Source organism: Microcaecilia unicolor, chromosome 3 (assembly GCF_901765095.1).
Source record: "Microcaecilia unicolor chromosome 3, aMicUni1.1, whole genome shotgun sequence".
Classification (NCBI taxonomy): Eukaryota; Metazoa; Chordata; class Amphibia; order Gymnophiona; family Siphonopidae; genus Microcaecilia; species Microcaecilia unicolor.
In genome coordinates, this window is record NC_044033.1 from 339346361 (window position 1) to 339369402 (window position 23042).

At 45.5% G+C, this 23042-nt stretch overlaps 1 protein-coding gene across 1 annotated transcript in view; it reads left to right on the forward strand.

Moving 5' to 3' along the window:
• The window catches only part of HBS1L (HBS1 like translational GTPase), a 328487-nt gene that overhangs the window by 2473 nt on the left and 302972 nt on the right, over window positions 1-23042 (forward strand). Inside the window, 2 exon segments of the mRNA XM_030198451.1 lie at window positions 13462-13527; window positions 20516-20647. Coding sequence (XP_030054311.1) covers window positions 13462-13527; window positions 20516-20647 — 198 coding nt within the window.

Consider the following 23042-nt stretch of genomic DNA (forward strand, 5'->3'; position numbering starts at 1 on the left):
CACACCTATGTACCATATTCCAAAACTATACTGTGCCAATCAACATATTTTCAAAAGAAAAATATAATAAACTTCTTATTAAAGTAATCAGCTTATTAGCCAGACAATGTTTCACAGCAGCTATTTCAAGACATATGTATCTACCCTCAGAAATAGCAGGTCCTATGCAGTTCCAGCTCTCTGTTGAGTTAATATTTCAGTTTCAGAGCCCTTCTCTCCACCCTGCTGTCTCCTAGCTAGGGGAGCAAGCTGAACTGTCACTCTGCGTCTCTACACAGGTGAAGCTTCCTAGAGTGTCTTTAAGGTTAGTTTAGGCTTGTGATGCATGGAACAATTGCTGCAGTCTGAGAATAAATAAGGCAGGTAGATCATTTGTGGGCGATCTTCTGCAGCACCTTCAGGTTTTGCTTTGAGCCTTTCCTAGACCTAATCTGTGCCCCTGCATAGAAGGAGCTGTAGGTTCACCTTGGCAGTGTTTTGAGTTGCTAGAGCATTTCTCTTGAGTCAAGAGGAAGAGGAGATCACCACCTTAGTGGGGTGTTTGAGGGAGAGAAACTGGTGACCATGATCTCCAGGTAGATCTCGGATGGACTGGAAATCTCAAACTTACTGTGGAGGTTCACCCTCTTCAAGAGCTAAGGTTATTGTGAAGAAGTCCTGGAGCTCTAGGGACCAGAATTCAGAAGCCAGATACAAGTATTTATGGGAGATTCTTCATCAAACAAATAAAAGGCAACAGGATCAAATCCCTAGATCAAAAACAAAAACCATAATCCTATTCAGATACTTAGCAGTGAAAATGCACATAATTGTGTAGCATTCAAAAAGTAATAGTACAAAAAGGGGACATCAACACTAAATACCTCCAACAGGAAACAAGTTCCAATCCTGGTGGCTTTAATAAAATTATTGTCATAGATCACACACAAACTTTTTCAATTTGGAGAAAAAAGTCTCACAGCAGAAAAGTACTCTAGTACTATTGCAACTCTGCAAAAAGTGTATCTAAAAAAGGGTCCTTCACATGTGTCTAAATGTCATATGCATCAATGAAAAAAAATATCCAACAGTTTAAAAATAAAACGTTCACTTATCTGAAAAGTTGTAGAATGAACGTGGTTAGTTGATTCCTTCAACTGTATAACTCTTCAAAGGTCTCTTATTTAGTTGAAGCTGCATCAGGACTAACATCAAAACAAACACTGGACCTGTAAGCTTCCAGCATGGTGCCCAATTTATAAATGATGCCTCTATTTAAAAGAACCAGACATGAAGTAGGTGGATCTGTTAAGGCAAAAATACAATATTTAATATTCAGGACAGCTGTAATCCATAAACAATGTTCTAATAAACATTCTATTCCATGTGAGTACTAAGAATAAGATTCTATTATATTCAATTTAAAAATCCATTGTTCCCGCTGCCGCAGCTTTTTCCTCATGTCCACTTGACGCATGTTGAATAGAATAAAATCAGTTACTATGCATACAGCTCCTTGTGACTCTGGGCAAGTTACTTAACCCTCCATTGCCGTAAATACTATGTAAACCGCTTTGAATGTAGTTGCAAAAACCACAGAAAGGCAGTATATCAAGTCCCATTTCCCTTCCCTTCCCATTGTGAACTATGTAAAGAATGGTGACAAAACAGTGAGTTTCCTTTGCAAGTGGTGAGTGTGCCTCCTGTTTAGAGGTATTTTCATTTTTATTTGGGCATTTTTAGACTGTTACGTATAGGCCTTTCTTTATCTGTAATGATAGATATACGTTTTCCTTTTTGAATCTCAGTAATTTCTGTTTGATCCCGGTTTTGAGACTGTGAAACGATTGCTTATATTTTTTGTAAAAATTTCTTTAATTTGTTTGGAGTGACAATTTTCCTTTTCCTATTTTCTGTGCAAGTTTGTATTTACTTGGAGACCCTTTTACCAGACAGTGGTAAAAAGTGGCCGGCGGCATATGGGCACATTGGATTACCGCGCACTGAGGCCACTCTTTACTGCAGCGGAAAACACCCTATTTTTAAATTGAGGTCCTTAATGGCCGTGCACTAATTTTCCAATTGGTACATGATTATTTACTGCCTGAACCCTTACCGCCACCTATTTAGAAGGCGATAAGAGCTCATGCAATACTTCAGTGGTGCATTATAAAGGACTTTGCTGATGTCACGACTTGGAGTGAGGCTTGGCCGCAGGAACACCAGAGTGAGGCTTGGATAACAAGGAAACCGGTAGCAGATGCATCAGTGCAGGAAAAAGGCAGTCCGGAGAAGCCACAGAGCCAGATCACTGGAAAAAGGTGAGTCTGGACACAGGGACGTGGCCGTGACACTTACGGACTCATTTTCGAAAGAGAAGGACGTCCATCTTTCGACATAAATCGGAAGATGGACGTCCAAATTGGTATAATCGAAACCCGATTTAGGACGTCTCCAACTGCAGTCCGTCGCAAGGACGTCCAAAGTTCAAGGGGTTGTGTCGGAGGCGTAGCGAAGGCGGGACTTGGGCTTGCCTAACACTTGGACATCTTTGACCCATAATCGAAAAAGACAAGGACGTCCCTGACGAACACTTGGACGTTTTCACCCGGACGTGTTTTTATTATAAATAAGGCACAAAAAGGTGCCCGAAATGACCACCGGAGAGAATCGGGGATGATCTCCCATTACTCCCCCAGTGGTCACTAACCCCTTCTCACCCTCAAAAAAGATCTTTAAAAATATGTCGTGCCAGCCTCAGATGTCATACTCAGGTCCTTGACAGCGCATGCAGGTCCCTGGTATAGTTTTAGTGGGTATTGCAGTGCACTTCAGATAGGCGGACCCAGGTCCATACCCCCCCTAAATGTTACATTTGTGGAGGAAACAGCGAGCCCTCCACAAACCCACTGTACCTACATCTAAGTGCCCCCCTTCACCCGTAAGGGCTATGGTAGTGGTGTACAGTTGGGGGTAATGGGTTTCGCGGGTCTCAGCACACAAGGATGGAGGAGTGGCCTAGTGGTTAGGGTGGTGGACTTTGGTCCTGGGGAACTGAGGAACTGAGTTCAATTCCCTCTTCAGGCACAGGCAGCTCCTTGTGACTCTGGGCAAGTCACTTAACCCTCCATTGCCCCATGTAAGCCTCATTGAGTCTGCCATGAGTGGGAAAGCGCGGGGTACAAATGTAACAAAAATAAAACAAAAAAAAGGTAAGGGAGCAATTTATGAAGTCCACTGCAGTACCCCCTAGGGTGCCCGGTTGTTGTCCTAGCATGTCAGGGGGACCAGTGCACTAGAAATGTTGGCTCCTCCCACGCCCAAATGGCTTGCATTAGCACGTTTTTGACATGGACGTCTTTGGTTTCAAAAATCGCCGAAAATCAGAAACGTCCATGTCTAGGGATGTCCAAATTTAAGGATTTGGATGTCTCTGACGGTATTTTCAAAACAAAAGATGGACATCCATCTTTTCTCGAAAATATGAGTTTCCCTGCCCCTGGATTTCGCCGTTTTGCAAGTACGTCCAAATCGCAACTTGGACATCCCTTTTGAAAATGCTCCTCTTAGTGTCCGATAGTATAGACTTTGGCAGTGTGTAAGATCCATGTGGGAGACTTACGTTGGAGTTTGAAGCTTTGCAAGTTAAAGTTTTTTAGGGACACTTTTCCCTTAAGGGATATGTGTTTTGGTTTTCTTCCTCTAAAAGTTGATTAGGATGAAGAGAGATTGTGAGGGCAGAGATTGCCTTCAGGTCACAAAGGAGATGCTCTCCTCCAGGGATTTGAGCATGCAAGACCACTATTTGGAACCGAGTTTAATGGTTCTTTCTTTCTTTCTTTCTTTCTGTCTGTCTGTCTGTCTTCCTTCCTTGGCTTACAATTTACATTTTGGTGGAGTTACAATAGTGTTGTGCAATGTGAAGAGGGCTTCTATAGTTTGTATGTTTTCATAGAGTCTTTGTAGAGATAGAATGAAAGGGAAAGGTAGTAGTAGCTTTTTGTACAACTTGTAGAGTTTTGGTGATGTTTGTTCAGTTTTTGAAGAGGTAGATTTGGAAGGAGGCGGTGATATCTTTTTAGCTGTAGAATTTTTTGAAGAGGTAGGCTTTCATTTCTTTTCTGAATTGGAGGAGATTTGTGGTTCTTCGTATGGTATTGAGTTTCGCCATTTGGAACCTTGGTAGCTAAATCCTGCTGTTTGGATAGTTTTGTAGATGATGTTTTTGCACTTAGGTAGATGTAGGAGTGGGTAGTTTGTTTACTGGGATGGCATTTCTTGAGGAGGATAGTTCAGTCATATTAAGGCTATATTTGGGTGCCATTCTAAATAGTATTTTGGAGATTAGGGTGATCGCTTTGAAAATTATTATTGCCTTCACTGGTAGCCAGTGTAGCATTTCAAGCAGTGGGGTTGCTCTGTCGTATTTTGATTTCTTGAAAATCAGTCTTGCTGCCATGTTTTGGACCGTTGTTGTGTTTCGATAAGTACATAAGTAGTGCCATACTGGGAAAGACCAAAGGTCCATCTAGCCCAGCATCCTGTCACCGACAGTGGCCAATCCAGGTCAAGGGCACCTGGCACGCTCCCCAAACGTAAAAACATTCCAGACAAGTTATACCTAAAAATGCGGAATTTTTCCAAGTCCATTTAATAGCGGTCTATGGACTTGTCCTTTAGGAATCTATCTAACCCCTTTTTAAACTCCGTCAAGCTAACCGCCCGTACCACGTTCTCCGGCAACGAATTCCAGAGTCTAATTACACGTTGGGTGAAGAAAAATTTTCTCCGATTCGTTTTAAATTTACCACACTGTAGCTTCAACTCATGCCCTCTAGTCCTAGTATTTTTGGATAGCGTGAACAGTCGCTTCACATCCACCCGATCCATTCCACTCATTATTTTATACACTTCTATCATATCTCCCCTCAGCCGTCTCTTCTCCAAGCTGAAAAGCCCTAGCCTTCTCAGCCTCTCTTCATAGGAAAGTCGTCCCATCCCCACTATCATTTTCGTCGCCCTTCGCTGTACCTTTTCCAATTCTACTATATCTTTTTTGAGATACGGAGACCAGTACTGAACACAATATTCCAGGTGCGGTCGCACCATGGAGCGATACAACGGCATTATAACATCCGCGCACCTGGACTCCATACCCTTCCTAATAACACCCAACATTCTATTCGCTTTCCTAGCCGCAGCAGCACACTGAGCAGATGTTGTATGTTTTTTGATTGTGAATTTTTGGTAGGATGTGGGGTTGTATGGGCTGGATAGTACTAGGAATTTGGTTTGTCTCTGTTCAGTTTGAGTTTGAAAGTTGTTGCCTATTCTTCCATGAGGTCCCAATCCTTATTTAAAATGTTGTCTTGTATGTTTGTGATATTGTTTGGGAAAGGTATGAAGATGGTGATGTCATCTACATATATGAATAGGTTGAAACCCATTGATTCCAGTTTTTTTCTGAGTGGCGCCATCATTACATTGAACAGTATTGGTGATCCCTGTGGTACCCCTCATTCAGAGGTCCATGAGGATGATGTTTGGTTTGACATCTTTACCACATAGGATCTGGTCTTTAGGAACCCATTGAACCATGTTACTGCTCCGCTAATTCCTATGTTGTTGAGCAGTGTCATTATTCGAACACACTTGACATGTTGAATTGTAGTAGTAATATGTTTTGTCCTTGGCATATCATGCTTCTGAATTTCATTATCAGGGAGGTTATGAATGTCTTAGTGCTGTGTTGTGGTCTTAAACCTGATTGGGTTTATGAAGAATAGAGAATTTTGTCAAGTGTTACTAATCCTTCCATTGTTTTGGTCAGTAGTGGTATTGAGGCTACTGAGTAAATGAACTGAGCAGCATGAAGTCTCTTTAAGGATTGCCAGGTACTTATGACCTTGATTGGTCACGGTTGGAAAAACAGGATACCAGGTTTGATGGACCTTCGGTCTGTCTTAGTATTGTGATGCTTATGTATGTAAGAGTCTGAGTTCCTTCCCCCCACCCTTCGTGGCTCCCTTAGAGATAAATTTTAAATGTGGGTGCTCAAGGTAAGATTTTATTTCCACTTTGTTCTGGGAGGAAAAGCCATTTGGTTGGCTACTCCTAAGGGAGCTTAGGTTCTGAGCCGCCATGCTTGATTGAGAGAGTAAAGCCCTCAGGGGCGGTTTACCTGTAGCTCCAAGCTGCAATAAGGCTACGACTGATTATCAGCTGCTTAAATACTGGTGGTGATTGGTCTAGCCACAAATGTATTCTAGGACACCAAACTTTTTTTTTCTGTGCTGTTCTGGTTGTGGCACTTTTGCAGGCACACCTGAAGGTAAACTGGTCAAGTTCCGATGGAGGTCCTGGGGGCCATATCGGATGTTGTTGCTGTAGTTGGAGGTATCCTGGCCCCAAAGAGTGTTAAAAGGTAATAGAACCTCAGTAGTCCATGTACCGGCATTGAGCTTGCATTGCTTAGTTCCCAGGGAGCTGGAGTCGCAAAGCGTGTTCCTAGACAGTGGGACCAGCTTTTGTGGAGCCAATCAGGCTGTAGCAGCAGGCTCGATTTCTGTTGCAGCCCACATGCTGGATAAGTTCAGTCGGAGTCCCTGTTGAGTGAACTTGGACATTGCGGGTGTTCTGTAGCTCCAGTTGTCCCTATATGTTTGTCTATCGTAAGAGGGTCTTTGGTAATCTGACTGTAACCACTTGGGGTTTGTGAGTTGGACCAGAGGAAGGACCACCATTTTTGTTCTTTAAGCAGCATGTGTACCTGAGCGTTTGAGCTCTAGCCAAGGATTCCCAATTTCTGCCTTGCAGCTTCTTTCAGGTCGCTGTATAACAGTGCTCATATTGTATTGTTTTCTTCCCTTCTCAGGCTGGTTTTAGAAGGGGTACCAAGTTGGTGTTTTTGGGATTGCCTGAATTAAAAAAAAAAAGTGAGTCTATACTGTTTCTCTACCACAGCATTGCTTTGTGGAGCTACATGATTTCACATCCCTTGCTGTAGGAAAGGACAGCTGTTAATAGGGAAACTTTTTGCAATCTATTTGGCTCAAAACCCTACCTAGGTGGGACCCCAGTGGGAGCAACAGGGGGTGCTTATGTATAAGTGGTCCATACACATCTATCCCTGTCCCCATAGGCTCCTTTATATGCTCACAATAAGGATTATACCTATAAGATTCTGTAAATATTAATAGTTTATAGCATGAAACAAGTTCGTATCAGTTGTTCCATTACAAATCTAATCAGTTGTAATTATGTCTTAGATAAACAAAGCCAAACATAACCAGTATCAATATGGTCTGATCTCATACTTTACAAATGCAATACTTTGGCTATCCTCAATGCTAAGAAAATTAGAACAGCCTTTCAACCTCTGATTCCAGGAATAACCAACTCCGAGTCTTGGCGCATTAACGGTGAAGCCATGTTTGTTCTTCCAGTTTAAGCCTCTTGAAGGCGAGCAGAAACAAAGGGTAGAAAATCAGGAAAAAATACTTCCCAGTGAACTCTTGAGAGTCACAGGCTGGCTAGCAAAGTTGGTAGTTCCAAATGAATATGCTCTTATGCCTTTCCATGTATGTCGTGGGCAAAAACCTGTAAGAAAAGCGATGGCAATGTGCCAAAGGCAAGTCAGGTTTACAGGCAAACAGATGCTTAATGTTCTGTGCTTGGATACTTCTGACAATTATTTTGAAAATCAGTCCTGATTGTAGCTCTCACTGAGAGCTTCTGTTCTATGGAAGGAGAATCAACTCTGGTTACAGTAGTTCAGTGCATTATGTATTTGTGGGTACAAGTTTTGAAAACGGCTCTGCAAATTACAAAGTCTTTAGGTACCTTCCATCTGAAAATTACCCATAGGGACAGCTTAGCCACAAGCTTTTGTACCTGCTTTCTTTGTAGGCTAAACTTGACCAAGAAATAGTACATTTTGAAATTGCAATGTACAGGTTCTATTTTCAAATTCCACCCAAAACATGCCCTTCCAGAAATGTTGTTCTAAATCCAGGTGAATGTAAGCGAACTGCTAGCTGGGGTGAGACACCAAATGCATATTAGATTCCATAAGAATGGATTTGATGTAGTCTGGTTCTTAGGAATAAAATCTAAACCTATGACATGGGAATTTGCTATATACTATATTTTGTAATCATTAGAATAAATATCATTTTCTTTCTTAACTTTCGTGAATACTCCTGAATTATTATGGGTTTTTAAGATCTGCTACTGGCCTATATGGATCACTTTTGCTGGCAAAAAAGTGTGAATCGCCTATCATAAGGGCACAGTCAGTAGTGGGACCAGGGTTGGTGTGATCATACAATCCCTTGTCTGACATGGATGGGAGCAGCATTGCACCCTAAAGTACAAGTGGATCAGTATGAACTGCAAAGTTGTGCTTGCAATGCAGACAGCCTTAGTAAGTTCATAAAAAGTGAAATAAAACAGGTCAGAACTTGGAGGCATAGTGGACTACTGTGACATCAGTGACCACAGAGAAGCCTGGAGTTTCTCTTTTGTTTTGTTCAGTTCATGTTGTTTATTGATTTTAAAACAATTTTATCGTAACAAGCAGAATTAGAACCAAACATAAACCGCATGCACAGCAATTCACATTTTTTTCTCTTCCATCTTGACTGCTGAGCGCTTAGTAATCTGGCAATTTAAAAAAGTTGTTTTTTTTCTTCTGTGCCAGCTTTAACCTTTGCCCCTGTTATTTTGAGATGAAACAAAATCAGAAAATGGTTAAATAAATTAACTAACTAGAAGTTTCTTTTACATTTATGGGCAGGTATCCAGTTCAGTGAGCTTGAGTACAATGTATGTTTCCATATCATCAAGCTGATCAATCCATAGACTGGTGGGTTGTGTCCATCTACCAGCAGGTGGAGATAGAGAGCAAACTTTTGCCTCCCTATATGTGGTCATGTGCTGCCGGAAACTCCCCAGTATGTTCTCTATCCTTGGCAGACTTGCTGTATGATGTCTTGAGGGCCTCAGCGAAAGGCATGGCTCAGACAATCTCTGCGCGGCGGTGGCTTTGGCTGAAACATTGGTCTGCTGACCACGCCTCTAAATCCTGCCTGGCTAGGTTGCCTTTTAAAGGCAAGCTGCTCTTTGGGGTCGAGCTGGACAAAATCGTGACCGATCTCGGCACGTCTAAGGGCAAGAAATTACCAGAGGTCAGGGCTCGGGCTAGTACTCGTCCCGGTACCTCCAGAGGACGGTTGCAGGAAGCCCGTCGGTACCGCCCGGGCAAGTCGGGTTCCTCTGCCCCCTCTTCCTTCAAGAGGAATTTCTCCCCCAAGCAGCATTCCTTTCGCAGAGACCGCCGTCCCGGAGGTGCTCCCTCCGGTCCTCCCCCAGGGTCTCATACCCAATGACGGGGTCTTGGTCCACGCCCCAGTGCAGATTGGAGGACGGCTGTCCTCGTTTCTGGGCGAGTGGACCACAATAACTTCAGACGCGTGGGTGCTGGAAGTCATCAGAGACGGCTACAAACTAGAGTTCTGCCGACCCTTAAAAGACGGGTTTGTACTCTCTCCCTGCAAGTCTCCGGTCAAAGCTGTGGCAGTGCAGCAGACTTTGGACAATCTGATCCGCCGGGGCGCGGTCGTTCCGGTGCCAGAAAGTCAGCTTGGCAAGGGACGTTACTCCATTTACTTTGTGGTACCAAAGAAAGGAGGTTCTGTCCGGCCTATCCTCGACCTCAAAGGGGTCAATCGGGCCTTGAAAGTGCGGCACTTTCGCATGGAGACTCTCCGCTCTGTTATAGCGGCAGTGAAGGCAGGAGAGTTCCTGGCATCCTTGGACATCAAGGAAGCGTACCTGCATATTCCCATCTGGCCTCCTCATCAACGCTTTCTGCGTTTGCAGTCCTGGGACGACACTTCCAGTTCAGAGCCCTCCCTTTCGGGTTGGCTACTGCTCCGCGGACCTTTTCCAAAGTAATGGTGGTCATCGCGGCCTTCCTACGAAAGGAAGGGGTACAAGTCCATCCTTATCTGGACGACTGGTTGATCTGAGCCCCCTCTTATGCAGAGTGCGGCAAAGCTGTGGACCGGGGTAGTTGCTCTTTTGAGCTCCCTGGGATGGATCATCAACTGGGAGAAGAGCCAGATGCGCCCGACTCAGTCCCTGGAGTACCTGGGAGTTCGATTCGACACCCAAGTGGGCAGAGTGTTCCTGCCATACAATCGGATTGTCAAACTTCAGGCTCAGGTGGACCAGTTCCTAGTAGCCTCTCCCCTTCGGGCTTGGGACTATGTGCAGCTGTTGGGCTCTATGACGGCCACGATGGAAGTTGTGCCCTGGGCCAGGGCTCATATGAGACCACTTCAACACTCTTTGCTGCAGCGCTGGACTCCGATGTCGGAGGATTATGCTGTGCGCCTTCCCTTGGACCCAGCAGTGCGCAAGGCGCTGAGCTGGTGGATGCAGACAGACAAGTTGTCTGCGGGAATGCCTCTGCTGACCCCAGAGTGGATTGTCGTCACGACGGACGCCTCGTTGTCGGGCTGGGGAGCCCACTGCTTGGGAAGGACAGCGCAGGGGCTCTGGTCTCCTGCAGAGGCAAAGTGGTCTATCAACCTCCTGGAACTCAGAGCCATTCGGTTGGCGCTTTTGGAGTTCATCCTGGTACTGGTGTTGAAGCCTGTACGGGTCCTGTCGGACAATGCCACGGCTGTGGCCTATGTCAACCGCCAGGGAGGTACCAAGAGCGCCCCCTCTAGCCAAGGAGGCTATGAATCTTTGCCAGTGGGCGGAAGCGAACCTGGAGCAGCTTTCAGCGGCCCACATTGCCGGAGTCATGAATGTCAAGGCGGACTTTCTCAGTCGCCATAACCTTGGAGCCCGGAGAGTGGCAGCTATCTGCTCAGGCGTTCTTGGACATCACGAAGCGCTGGGGGCAGCCGAGCCTAGATCTGATGGCGTCATCGGCCAATTGCCAGTGCCGCGCTTTTTCAGCAGAGGACGGGACCCTCGATCCCTGGGAGTAGATGCTCTTTCTCCAACAGTGGCCGACACAAGAGCTTCTCTATGTGTCCCGCCCTGGCCCATGTTGGGCAGGGTGCTAGACCGGGTGGCAAAGCATCCCGGCAGGGTAATCCTGGTGGGTCCGGATTGGCCCAGGCGTCCCTGGTATGAGGACTTGATCAGGCTCTCAGTCGACGATCCCTGCGGCTTGCCAGTGGAGCAGGGCCTGTTACATCAGGGTCCCGTGGTGATGGAGGATCCCTCCCCCTTTGGTCTTACGGCCCTGGCTATTGAGCGGCAGCGTCTGAGGAAGAAGGGCTTCTCAGACAAGGTCATCGCCACTATGCTGAGAGCGAGGAAGCGCTCTACTTCTACTGCTTACGCCAGGGTTTGGCGTATCTTTGCAGCGTGGTGTGAAGCAGGCTCACTTTCTCCCTTCACTGCTCCAATTGCTTCAGTGTTGGCGTTCCTGCAAGAAGGTCTGGAGAAAGGCTGTCGCTCAGTTCCCTTAAAGTCCAGGGTAGCGGCTCTGGCTTGCTTCAGGGGCCGCCTGAAGGGTGCTTCCCTGGCTTCGCAGCCAGATGTGGTGCGCTTTCTCAAGGGAGTTAATCACCTGCGCCCTCCTCTGCACTCAGTGGTGCCTGCGTGGAATCTCAACCTGGTCCTAAGAGCATTGCAGAAGCCGCCTTTTGAACCTTGTCGAGGGCATCTCTGAAAGACCTGACGTTGAAAGCAGTCTTTTTGGGGCTATCACTTCAGCCAGAAGAGTTTCCGAGCTCCAGGCGCTCTCATGTCGAGAGCCTTTTTCTGCAGTTCACTGAGGCAGGAGTGGACTATTGCACAGTGCCTTCCTTACTGCCCAAGATGTGTTTCTCGCTTCCATGTGAATCAGCAGCTCTGTCTCCCTTCCTTTCGTAGGGAGGACTACCCAGAGGAGTACTCTGCTCTTAAATATCTGGATGTGAGACGAGTCATCATCAGATACTTGGAAGTGACCAATGATTTCCGGAAATCGGATCACTCGTTTTGTCCTGTTTGCAGGTCCTCGTAAGGGTCTGCAGGCTGCTAAGCCTACAGTGGCAAGATGGGTCAAGGAAGCCATGCAGAGGCTTATGTGGCCGCGGGGAAGGTGCCGCCTTATCAGCTGAAAGGCTCACTCCACGCGAGTCAGGCCGGCCTCGATGGCAGAGGACGGATCCGTCTCCTTGAGAGAGATATGCAAAGGCGGCAACTTGGGCTTCGGCTATAACATTCTCCAAGCATTACCGTTTGACTGTGGCGAACGGCGGAGGCCCGGTTTGGAGTTCAGTGTTGAGGTCAGGGATTTCAATGTCCCGCCCTGGGTGAGTACTGCTTCGGTACATCCCACCGTCTATGGATGATCAGCATGATGATATGGAAGGTAAACTTATGTATAATCTACCTGATAATTTTCTTTCATTAATCATAGTCTGATCAATCCATAGCCCATCCCAGATACTGTACGTGTTTATTCTGGTTGCATTTCAGGTTCAAGTTTAGTCTTCAGTTACTTCAGAAAGACTTGTGTTCAAGTTTTTTCACTTGGATTCTTCAAGAGTTAAGACGAGTTTGGTTACAGTGAGCTGCTGCATTCCTCTCCCCTCCGTTTTACGGGGCTGGATTGAGATTTAAAATTCTGCCGGCACTCCCTCCCGCTTCGTGCGGCTGTAGGGCAGCTTTGTACCCCTCCCGCTTCGGCGGGTGTTAGGGTCAGTCAGCTCCTCCCGCGGTTTGCGGTTGCAGGATAAGCCAGATCCCCCCGCATCGGCGGGTGTGGTGTCCCTCCCCGCTCCGCGGGGATGAGCTGGACGGATTCCCCTCACCCCACTTGTGTGGGATGAGCTGGGTTATTCCCCTCCCCCGTTTCGGCTGGTGGTGAGCTGGGCAGAGTGTCCCTTCGTGGGTTGTAATTCTCTAAGTGCTGAGTCCTGCGGATGGAGCTTTGATATCGACATACTGCGGAGTTTCCGGCAGCACATGACCACATATAGGGAGGCAAAGTTTGCCTCTCTATCTCCACCTGCTGGTAGATGGACACAACCCACCAGTTATGGATTGATCAGCTATGATTAATGGAAAGAAATCTCAGTATGATTATACATAATTTACCTTGTAGTTTCTTTGTTAAAAGATTTTTAATCCACTCTCCCAGCTCCTTTTTTCAATGTTCCTCAGGGTGGTGAGCTAACAACTTATAACAATAAAACGTAAACCTAAACCACTATAGCAGGGGTAGGCAACTCCGGTCCTCAAGAGCCGCAGGCAGGTCAGGTTTTCAGGATATCAACAACGAATATGCATGAACTTGATTTGCATACACTGCCTCCATGGTATGCAGATCTATCTCCTGCATATTCATTGTGGATATCCTGAAAACCTGACCTGCCTGCGGCTCTCAAGGACCGGAGTTGCCTACCCCTGCACTATAGTATTGACTGTATTCCAGAAGACTAATGTATTCACGGTCATTTTTTCCAGATTTTGATGATGATGACCTCTATGGCCAGTCTGTGGAAGATGATTACTGCATTTCACCAGCAACAGGTTAGTTTTTCCATGAGTGCTCTACAAGGACAACTCAGCTTAATGTTAATAGTTGACATAACAGCATCTGGATGAAGTGGGAGAGGAGGACGATAATAACCCTAGGTGTGAAAGAATGAAGAAATGTTGACTCTTTCCTCTGAATTTAAAATGTTACAGCTGTTAATTGTTTTTGAACTGTTTTAGAAGTGTTGATTTTTGCCAGTTCTTTTGTGTGTATGTGTGTGTGGTTAGTCTGGGTTTTTTTCCTTCTAAATTTTAAGAGACACTTCTAGTTTGTAGTGTTCCCCAAGTGTGTATGTAAAACAAAAATGTACCACTTTATATTTTCTGAAAAATATTTTGAAGTTTTTATCTTTATTTTGGGGTTTGCTTTTGGAGTATTTACCCTCCTCTCTCCCTTTCTAGAATCTACTTATATAGTCTCTGCAGTAGGAGACAGAATTTTAGTCACAAAAGGAAGACCTTGTCAGACAAACTTGACCCTTTTAATGTAATGAGAAAAAGGTGGCTCATGCAGGGTGGTAGATGTTATTATCTATGTGCTTCAGTAAGGGTTCTATCAACTTCTGCGTAGAAGACTTGAAACCAAGGTGGACAGTATGGCGTTAGGACAGAATATTGTAACTTGGGTAAGGAACCAGTTGAATTGTAGGATGCAGAGTGTGGTGCTAAATGTAGTCGATTTTTGTGATGTCAGCACTGGAATTGTTTTTTTCAATATCTTTATTAGCAATTTTGTTAACCTTGAGGAGAAAATGTGCTTACTTGTAGATGGTAAAGGGCTGAAAATGAAAGGTGATTTGAAAAAACTGGAAGAATGTTAAAGGGTTTGGAAAATGAGCTTCAGTGCTAAGAAAAAAAAATGTAATCCTGTACATTTGGAATGCAAAATAAAATCCATTAGAACAAAAATATGTTGAAGGAGGAGCATATGAATAGTTCTTTTAGATGACCTCAAGATGGCCAGTTAACAATAAAGTACAGAAAGATTAAGAGAGTTTCAATAGAGAGGGCTATCTCTCCATCTCTTCTCATTCACAGTTCTGCCTCTGGATGCTCACCTTCCAGACTACACTGAAGCACATCGTTGGAAACTTCCACTTCTGTCAGAGGAAGCTGGAAGAAAGATGGCCAGGGTTACTACACAACCTGTAAATTTATGAGCAGCATGAAGATGCTTATGAGTCTTGGGAGCAGGTTTGCTTTCGGACTGTTTGCAGCAGCTTTTCAATTTCAGGACACATGGCAGCTCTGGAGGGTATGGGAACTTGCACACTTATGTAGACAGCATGATAGAAAGCCAAAGAGGAAGATGACCCCTTGCAAAGGGTAAATTAGACCTTACCTGCTAATATGCTTTCATTTAATCCGTCTGGACTGGCCCAGAATGTGACTGATGGGTTGTGTACGCGTTCCAGCAGGTGGAGACTGAGAAAAAAACTGTGACTCTAGGAGCCAATAAAGAGCCCTTGGCAACCAGAGAAAGATCCAGTAATAAAGTACCAAAGTAGAAGTAAAGCCAGAGAAGAAAAAACAAGCTGTGCATCCAAAAACCTGAGCAGCCACCGGCACATTGCCAACAAAGGGTGAGTGCCTTTAAACATATCATGGTCCTACAAACGGGACATCTCAGTAAAACAGAAAAAACATTTCTGTAATTTATATATTTATTTAACTTTTTGTAATAGAAAAACTAGCTACCCAGCTCCAAACAAAAAGAAAAACTCAAAACAGAGAATACCTAAAGGGAGGGATCTGGGCCGGTCCGGAGGGATTAAAGGAAAGCAAATTAGCAGGTAAGGTCTAATTTACCCTTCCTTAGCATCCCTCTGGACCGGCCCAGAATGTGACTGATGGGAAGTAACAAAGCAGTGAAATTATGGGAGGGACCCAAGAAGCCCGGCCGACAAAAACGTGCTTTGTACAAGCAACGTGCTGACGACTGAGGACATCCAAACAGTAGTGCATAGAAAAAGAATGCAACGATGACCAGGTCGCCGCACAACCAATATCTTCCGGAGGTACTAGACAATGCTCTGCCCAAGAAGCTGCCTGACCTCTCGTAGAGTAGGTCTTAATATGCCCTGGTACAGATTTCCCAGAAAAAAGATAAGCTGAAGCAATTATCTCTTTAACCCATCGAGAAATAGTAGGCTTAGAAGCCATAAACTCCTTGCGGGAACCTCCAATCAGAAGAAACAAATGATCAGAGCGGCGAACATCAACTGTAGACTTGATATAAAATTTCAATACCCGGTTGATATCCAAAGCCTTCAAACGCCGCTGCTCTTCTGAACCGGAGAAGGAACCTAACGGAGGCAACCGGCTGAGAAATATAAAGCCGAGATACTACCTTGGGGTAAAAGAAGAAACTGGCTGCAACACTACACGATCGGAACAGAACTCCAAACAGAGTGATCTACACGAACTTCTGCAACACCGAACTCGTGCATGCAAAACAACGGTCACCAGAAACACCGTCTTCAGAGTCAAGTCCTTCAGAGAACAGGACGACAAAGACTCGAAGGAAGGCTTAGTAAGAACTTTAAGCGCCAAATTTAGATCCCAACGAAGAAAAGAAGCATTTAGAGGGGGGGACGAAGAAGAGTAATTCCCTTCAAAAAACGCACAACACCTGGAAGACTCACCAGAGAGCTCCCTAGGAAACGGCCACAAAAAGAATACAAAGTCGCCAACTGCACTTTAAGAGAAGCCAAAGGAAGTCCTTTGTCAAAGCACCGCTGCAAAAAATCCAACATGTGAGGAACCGAAGTACTAAAAGGAGATAAAGTAAACCTCTTACATCAGCTCTCAAATAGCTTGCAAGCGTGCACCTAATCCAAAGAGATAGAACGACGATGAAAGCGAAGCATAGTAGCAACGACCTGAGCGGAAGACCCCTTCTTAACAGCTTAGCCCTCACAAGAGCTCGAGGGTAAGACTAAATTGATTCGGATCCGGGATGAAAGAGTGGACCGTGCGACAGAAGATCTTGCACGACCGGAAGCTTGAAGGGGAAATCACCACCAGCAGACGTCGATGGTCAGCATACCACAGCCTTCGAGGCCAACTAAAACACCAAAACCAGACCTCCCTTGTGCAACTCGACCTTCTGAAGAAGACTGCCAAACAGAAGCCAACAGAAGCCTACACTGGCGAAGATTGAAGAAGCACGACCATGGCTCGCGCCCTAGGATCCTTCCGACGACTGTATAACAGGGACGTTTGCATGCGTGAGGAGGCAAACGGATCATCCTGGGCGATCCCCATGATCGAGCAGAAACTGAAACGCCCCTTCGCTTAGCGACCACTCGATCAAGCATGTGCCGCCTTAGAGAAGCTGCTTGAACATTTACGCCTGCTGCTGGGCCGCTGACAGAGCCACCAGATGAACTACTCCCCATTGAATCACAGCGACGGCACGCGCTCCAACGGCACACTCCTCGACCCTTCTTGCCTATTGATATGTGCTAATGGAGAGGCATATCTGACATTAAGCTCATTGCTCGGCCTCTCAGGAGATGACACTGGAGCGCCAGACGAATTGCTGGTCTCTAACAACGATGATTAAAAACAAAACTCCTGATGAGAACACAGACCCTGAGCAAACTGCTTCTAACTGAGTGAGTCACCAGCTGCGGCTGAACCCGAGGCATACCTTAGGTCAAATTGGCCTCCAGAAGTCACCAACGCAGAGTGGTCTTCACTTGGAGGAAAAGTGGCAATGTCTGATGAAGAGAATCCTAGTGGGACGACCATCTCAAGAGAAGTTAAATCCGAAGAGGCCACATCTGCGCCCTGTCCCAGGGAACCGCCATGGAGCCTAAGATCTGTAGGTAGTCTCTTGCAGGCTGACTCGAATTGTGCAAGAAGAGACGAATCGGAGCCTACAACTTGAGTACCCTGGTCTGCGGAAGAAACCCGCGGCCCTGCTGAATGTCGAATGGACTCCCAGATACTGTATCAACTGAAAAGGGAAAAGACGGCTTCTGTACACTAACTACCCAACCTACGGACTGCAAGAATTCTACCACTCGAGCTGCCACCGGACGATTCCCATGGGAAAAACTTTGCACAGATCAACCAAAAGTCCAACCAAGGACGTACTAAAATGCCCTCTGTTGGAAGAATCGTAGCTATCATGATCTTGGTAAACGTAGGAGGAACCGACGAACAGGAAAAAGAAAGTAGGGTACTGCGGGAAAACGAGAAAAATCAGGAAGTCTTCTGACCGCACTGCAACCAAGATTGACTGGAAGTCACCATTTGAAAAGAGGGCACCTAGAGGATTTGATTGACCGCCTTGAGATCAAAAATCGGATAGTGTAACGACCCTAACACAGGGCCAACCCATGGTCAGGAGACAATTGCACAAAGGGCAGAAGTCTACGGAGAAAATCTCTGACGGTCCGGCTAGGATGCAAAAAGGTCAAGGCGATTCTAGGAAAGGATCGGACAGACTGAAACTGTAATGGACCACCTTCTCGAATAAACTCCAAGACCCACTGATCCGCAAGAATCTGGGCCCACCTCTCTTGAAATGATGTCAATCAAGCGCCACCGGGAATAGAAACTGGGCCCACACCCCTTCATAGCTGAGAGGGAAAGAATTACTTATTATGAGCCTGACAGCAGCAAAACACTAATTACAGACGTATGCTAGCGTTCTAAAATAAGTAAAAACATGCAATTTCAACAATCTAGCCCCTAAGCCTTAAAAGAAATGTTGAAATAACCCACATAGGGATCAGTATACAAAGAGATTACCTGGAAAGTGCTGCTGCAGATCAACACTAACTGCCTAAACCACAAATCAGAGAACTAGTGGACAGTCTGGGAGCAGCTGTGGCTACTGACGAAAGCGGGACACTGAGCTCACTAGACCCTCAGACTGTCCCAGCATGGCAAAGCTTATGCTCTTATGTCCTCATGCAGCCTTGATGGATAAGTTGGCTAGCTAAACAAAAACTAGAAGCCGGTTCCCTTGGCTGGTTTGTGGTAGATTGCTAGCAGGGAGCTGCACACACTTTTGCAAATGTACCAAACTGCTGTCGAGACATGGACCGGATTTGGCTATATGGCAAAAAAATGTCTACTGAAGCTTGAAAAGTGTATTAAAAGCTTCATATTCCAGACATCTGCACCCCACTGTAAGGTGGAAAAGAAAAAAAACTGTGGGTGAGGGAGGGGAGGGGAGAGGGAAGGAAATATGAGCTTAGAACAGCCTTATTATACACTGCTCGCCACAAAAAAATGCTTTTCAGCCTGTAACCTAACTGTCCAGCTGCAAAGCTGGAGACCATACAGCCCTCAGGAAAAAAAAAAAACAACATAGCAACAGACTAGAAATGAGCATACAAATGGAAACCTGGCTGTCCAACCGAGAGAAACCATTTCATTTTCATTTTCATTTTATTTTTAAACTGAGGATGCCATACTAAGCATGCTGCAGAGCAACCGCTGTTTGACATAGCAAAGAACAGAGACAAAACTTTGCCTTCTTTGCTAATCCGTTATTCTTGCTGTCTTGTGAAAATAGGGCAAAAAGAGGCTGAATCACAAGCTGCTGCAAAGAGTGCTAAGCATAGGACTGCATGACATGCTTGACTACTAAGCTCAGCTAGTCATATACCTCATAAGCACCCAATATAAGAGGCTAACCTAGCCCTCTCAAGAGACAAGGTTTTTTTTTTTTTAATCTGAGGCTGTCATACTGAACAGGTTACAGAGGAACCCCTGTTAGCTATCACAAGGTGTTGCAGAGAGTGCTATGCAAAGAGCTGAATGACACGGTAGATCCTGCAACTTTGCTCAACTGATTATATACCTCATAGACGCCCAATCTAAGAGGGTGAGGAAGGGTAAAGCCCCCCACCCCCCCCAGCCGCTAACTTGCGGCTCTATACAAAGCAGCAGATTCTGTGCATCAGGAATGTAAAACAATCTGTCTGTGGATTCTACACTGCAACTTCCTTCCTACATTATTAAAATCAAAATGGCGGCGTTTCCCGCCGAAATTGGCCCCAAAGACAAGGAAGAAGCAACTGGCACCACAACATCGGACTGAGCCATCCCTCCCCCCCCCCCCCCCCGACAGCATCGTTGCTATATCGGTCGTTACAGCCAGGACCTTGCCCCTATCGCTGGCACACAAACAACGACGAAGTTTGCCCGACATCGCTACAGAAGTAAAGAAAACAACAGCTGATCGCTCCGACACAAACCGCTCCGGAGCTGCCCTGCTCGCTGTCATTACCCACAAACGGCTCTGCCTAGATAGCAGACCAGGAGGGTGATTCGTACTGTTGTTTTTTTTTTTTCCTTTAGCAGCTGGCTCTCCCACCTCTAAAGCTCACCTCAACGAGGGGCTTGAGGTAAATTTTATATTGCTCTAACAGCAAAAGCAGGCTGCAACAGACAAATTAGCCAGCAATCAGGGAGGATGGGGGGGGGGGGGGGGACTCAGCCTTCCGAGTGTGGCACCCCCGAAGCCTGAGGGACCCCCATGGGTTTCAGGCTTCAGAGAGCAGGCTTTTTTTTTTTAAATGCACAGGGACACAAAAGAAAATTATACCAACACTTAAAAGTTAATAAAAAGAGAGGAAAGTATAGAAAAGACTGAGACTGAAGGGCTCACCTCCTTCCACCTGCTGGAGACTGAGATTACTGGATCTTTCTCTGGTTGCCAAGGGCTCTTATTGGCTCCTAGAGTCACAGTTTTTTTCTCAGTCTCCACCTGCTGGAAGGCGTACACAACCCATCAGTCACATTCTGGGCCTGTCCGGAGGGATGCTAAGGAACAGATGAATGAGAGTTTTCCCTGGTTGGCCTCTTTCCCCTCGTACTTTATTTACATAGGTCCAAAACTTTTCCGTAAAGACTATTTGAAACTTTGTCTACATACATGTTATTTCCCAGTACTGGAGTGTGGGAACTGTCATTGCTTCATGCATGGTTTGACTTTTACTTCTGCTTGGTGTTGCAGCTGCTCAGTTCATTTACTCAAAAAGGGAGAAACCCACAGCCTTCGCCGAGCCGTTAGAAGAAGAATTTGGGGATGAAGAAGAACCAGGTGACTGTGACACATCCGACCCATCACTTTCTGGACCTGATCAAGGTAACTAATAAGACATGAGCGATGTAGTCACATGGACATTTGATGATACTAGATACAATAATTGTTGGTTACTTTGTGTATGACAAAGGAAACTTACAATTACATTTTTTAAACGGATTTTTATTGTGTACAATACACAAAATAAAACAAAGAATATAAATAACTTGTAAGTATAAATGTCAACTTGAATATTTAAGTTATTTATTTATTTATGCATTTTTGTATCCCACTGTATGTGTATCCTTGTCAATTAGCTCACATTATTGGGGAAACAAGTAATATTAAATTAGGAAATAAACAGTACAACAAAGAAAATAGAAACTAACCTGCAATTTAACTTTGGTTATTATTTCAAACCAAATTATTATGATCAAATCGTTCCTGCCTACCTCATCAACATATCCGCTTCTACAGTGTTCCAGTTTACATCTCACTACTCAAGAAATGGTGGTATTTTAAGCTTTTTGAAAGTTCCTCCTAGGTAGTCTAGTTTCTGATTAAAAGGGGGACATTGCTTTTTTGGTGAGCTTTGTCAGAGTCCCTATAGAGGCATCAGGCTGATACATGTAAGCATGAATATTTTTATGGCAGTTTGTATGAGGCACACTGTAAGAATAGCTCATAGGAAAGTGAATGCAATACAGAGAAAGTGAAAACAAGAGGAGAACATTTTAAGGACCAGGATAAGTAATTTTTGGAAGAAGAAGGGTTATTAGTTGAACATGGAGAAGAGCAAAAATTTGCTTAAAAGTAAAAATCCAGTGATCTAAAAAGAGCATGATACCCGATAGGCAACAAGTGAGGGGATGCAAGCTGAGGCAGAAAGGAAGGCTGTTTGAAAGAGTATTGGAAGGACAGCAACAGAATCCAGGAACACAATGGACAAGCACCAAGGATCTCTGAAGGAGAGGAAGGGATTGTTCAGCTGAACAGCTTGTGTGGATAGGCAGACTGTATAGGCCATATGGTCTTTTTCTGCTGTGGTTGTGCTGTGCTGTGCTGTTCTGTGGTTCTAGGTTGACTCGGTGTTCTCCCAGTCATGACCTGCCCTTCCTTTCTAAGCAGCTAACTGGACTGTTCTCACTGGCATAGTTTTTTGCTAATCCTCTTTGAGTGTCACTCTCATCATCTTATCTTGTTGCCTACTGATCCTCCCCAGCCTTGCTAAGTGTGGTTGGTTACTTAAATATGTACTGTAACATACTAACATAGTAAATGATGGCAGATAAAGACCTGAACGGTCCATCCAGTCTACTGGTCACAATTAGTCTACTTCTGTTATACTGCAGACCTCCATCCATCTGTGACAGAGTGACGAACTGAGGCCCCGATGCCCAGAAGCAAACACGGGCGCTATAGGCCATTAGTGCCGGACTAGTGCCTGTGTTCGCTGGCGCACAATGCTTAGAGCCGATGAGCACGCGAAACAATGAATGCAAATAGCTTGCAAGTGCATGCTAAACAGCTCATTCCCTGTTCCTCCCAAATGATCAGTGGGCAGCAAGCCAAACAAGGGCGCTTCTCTTGCGGCAAACCCTACGCGACCTCGGAGCTGCCGTTAGTGTTCTGCGAGCAGGAGCGGAATAGGGAAGACTGCTGTCACAGTCCTGGTGGTCCAGTGGACCCTCAGCCCCCCCTCCCAAAAAAAAAAAAAAACCCAACCATGTAAGGGCCTGGCGGTCCGGTGGCCTCCCAAAGACATAAAGAGTAGGACAGGAGGAGTCCAGAAAAATGATCTGGGTTTTAGACAGTACAGGTAAAGGATAAAAAGATCCAATTGATGCTATAAATCATTTTGGTCAGAGAGCTATAGGCCCAAAGAAGAGTGGGAGGGAGATGTAGTGGAGGAAAATAGGTATGAAATAAACAAAGATAAAGTAGCCATGTAGACTACCTGAGAGGCCCAACGTACGTTTTGCCTATTTTATATCTGGAAGTTCACATATCTCTCTATATAAAACACACCTCCAACATTCTAATGAAGCCTCCACAAGTCCCAACGTTCTAAATCCATGGTGGTGTAGATCAAAATTCGCCCATGAGTGTTTGCCCCGCCCTCGTGTCAGACGTGATAATGTCGAGGGCGGAGCAATGGCAGTCAACCAATCGCATCGCTAAGCCCTCGACGTCATCACGTCATCACATCATCACGTTTGACGCGAGGGCGGGGCAGACATCGATCTACACCACTACACAAACTTTGGAACTTTTGGAGGCTTCAAAAGAACGCTGGAGGTGCGTTTTAAATAGAGAGAAGAGAGATGAGGAAAACCGATAGGCGGCTGAAGGGGGGGCAGGGGAGAGAGCACAATCGCTGGGTGGCTGCAGAGAAGGAAGGTGGGGGGGCAGGGGCACAGCACAATCGCTGGGTGGCTGCAAGGGGGGCACGGAAGAG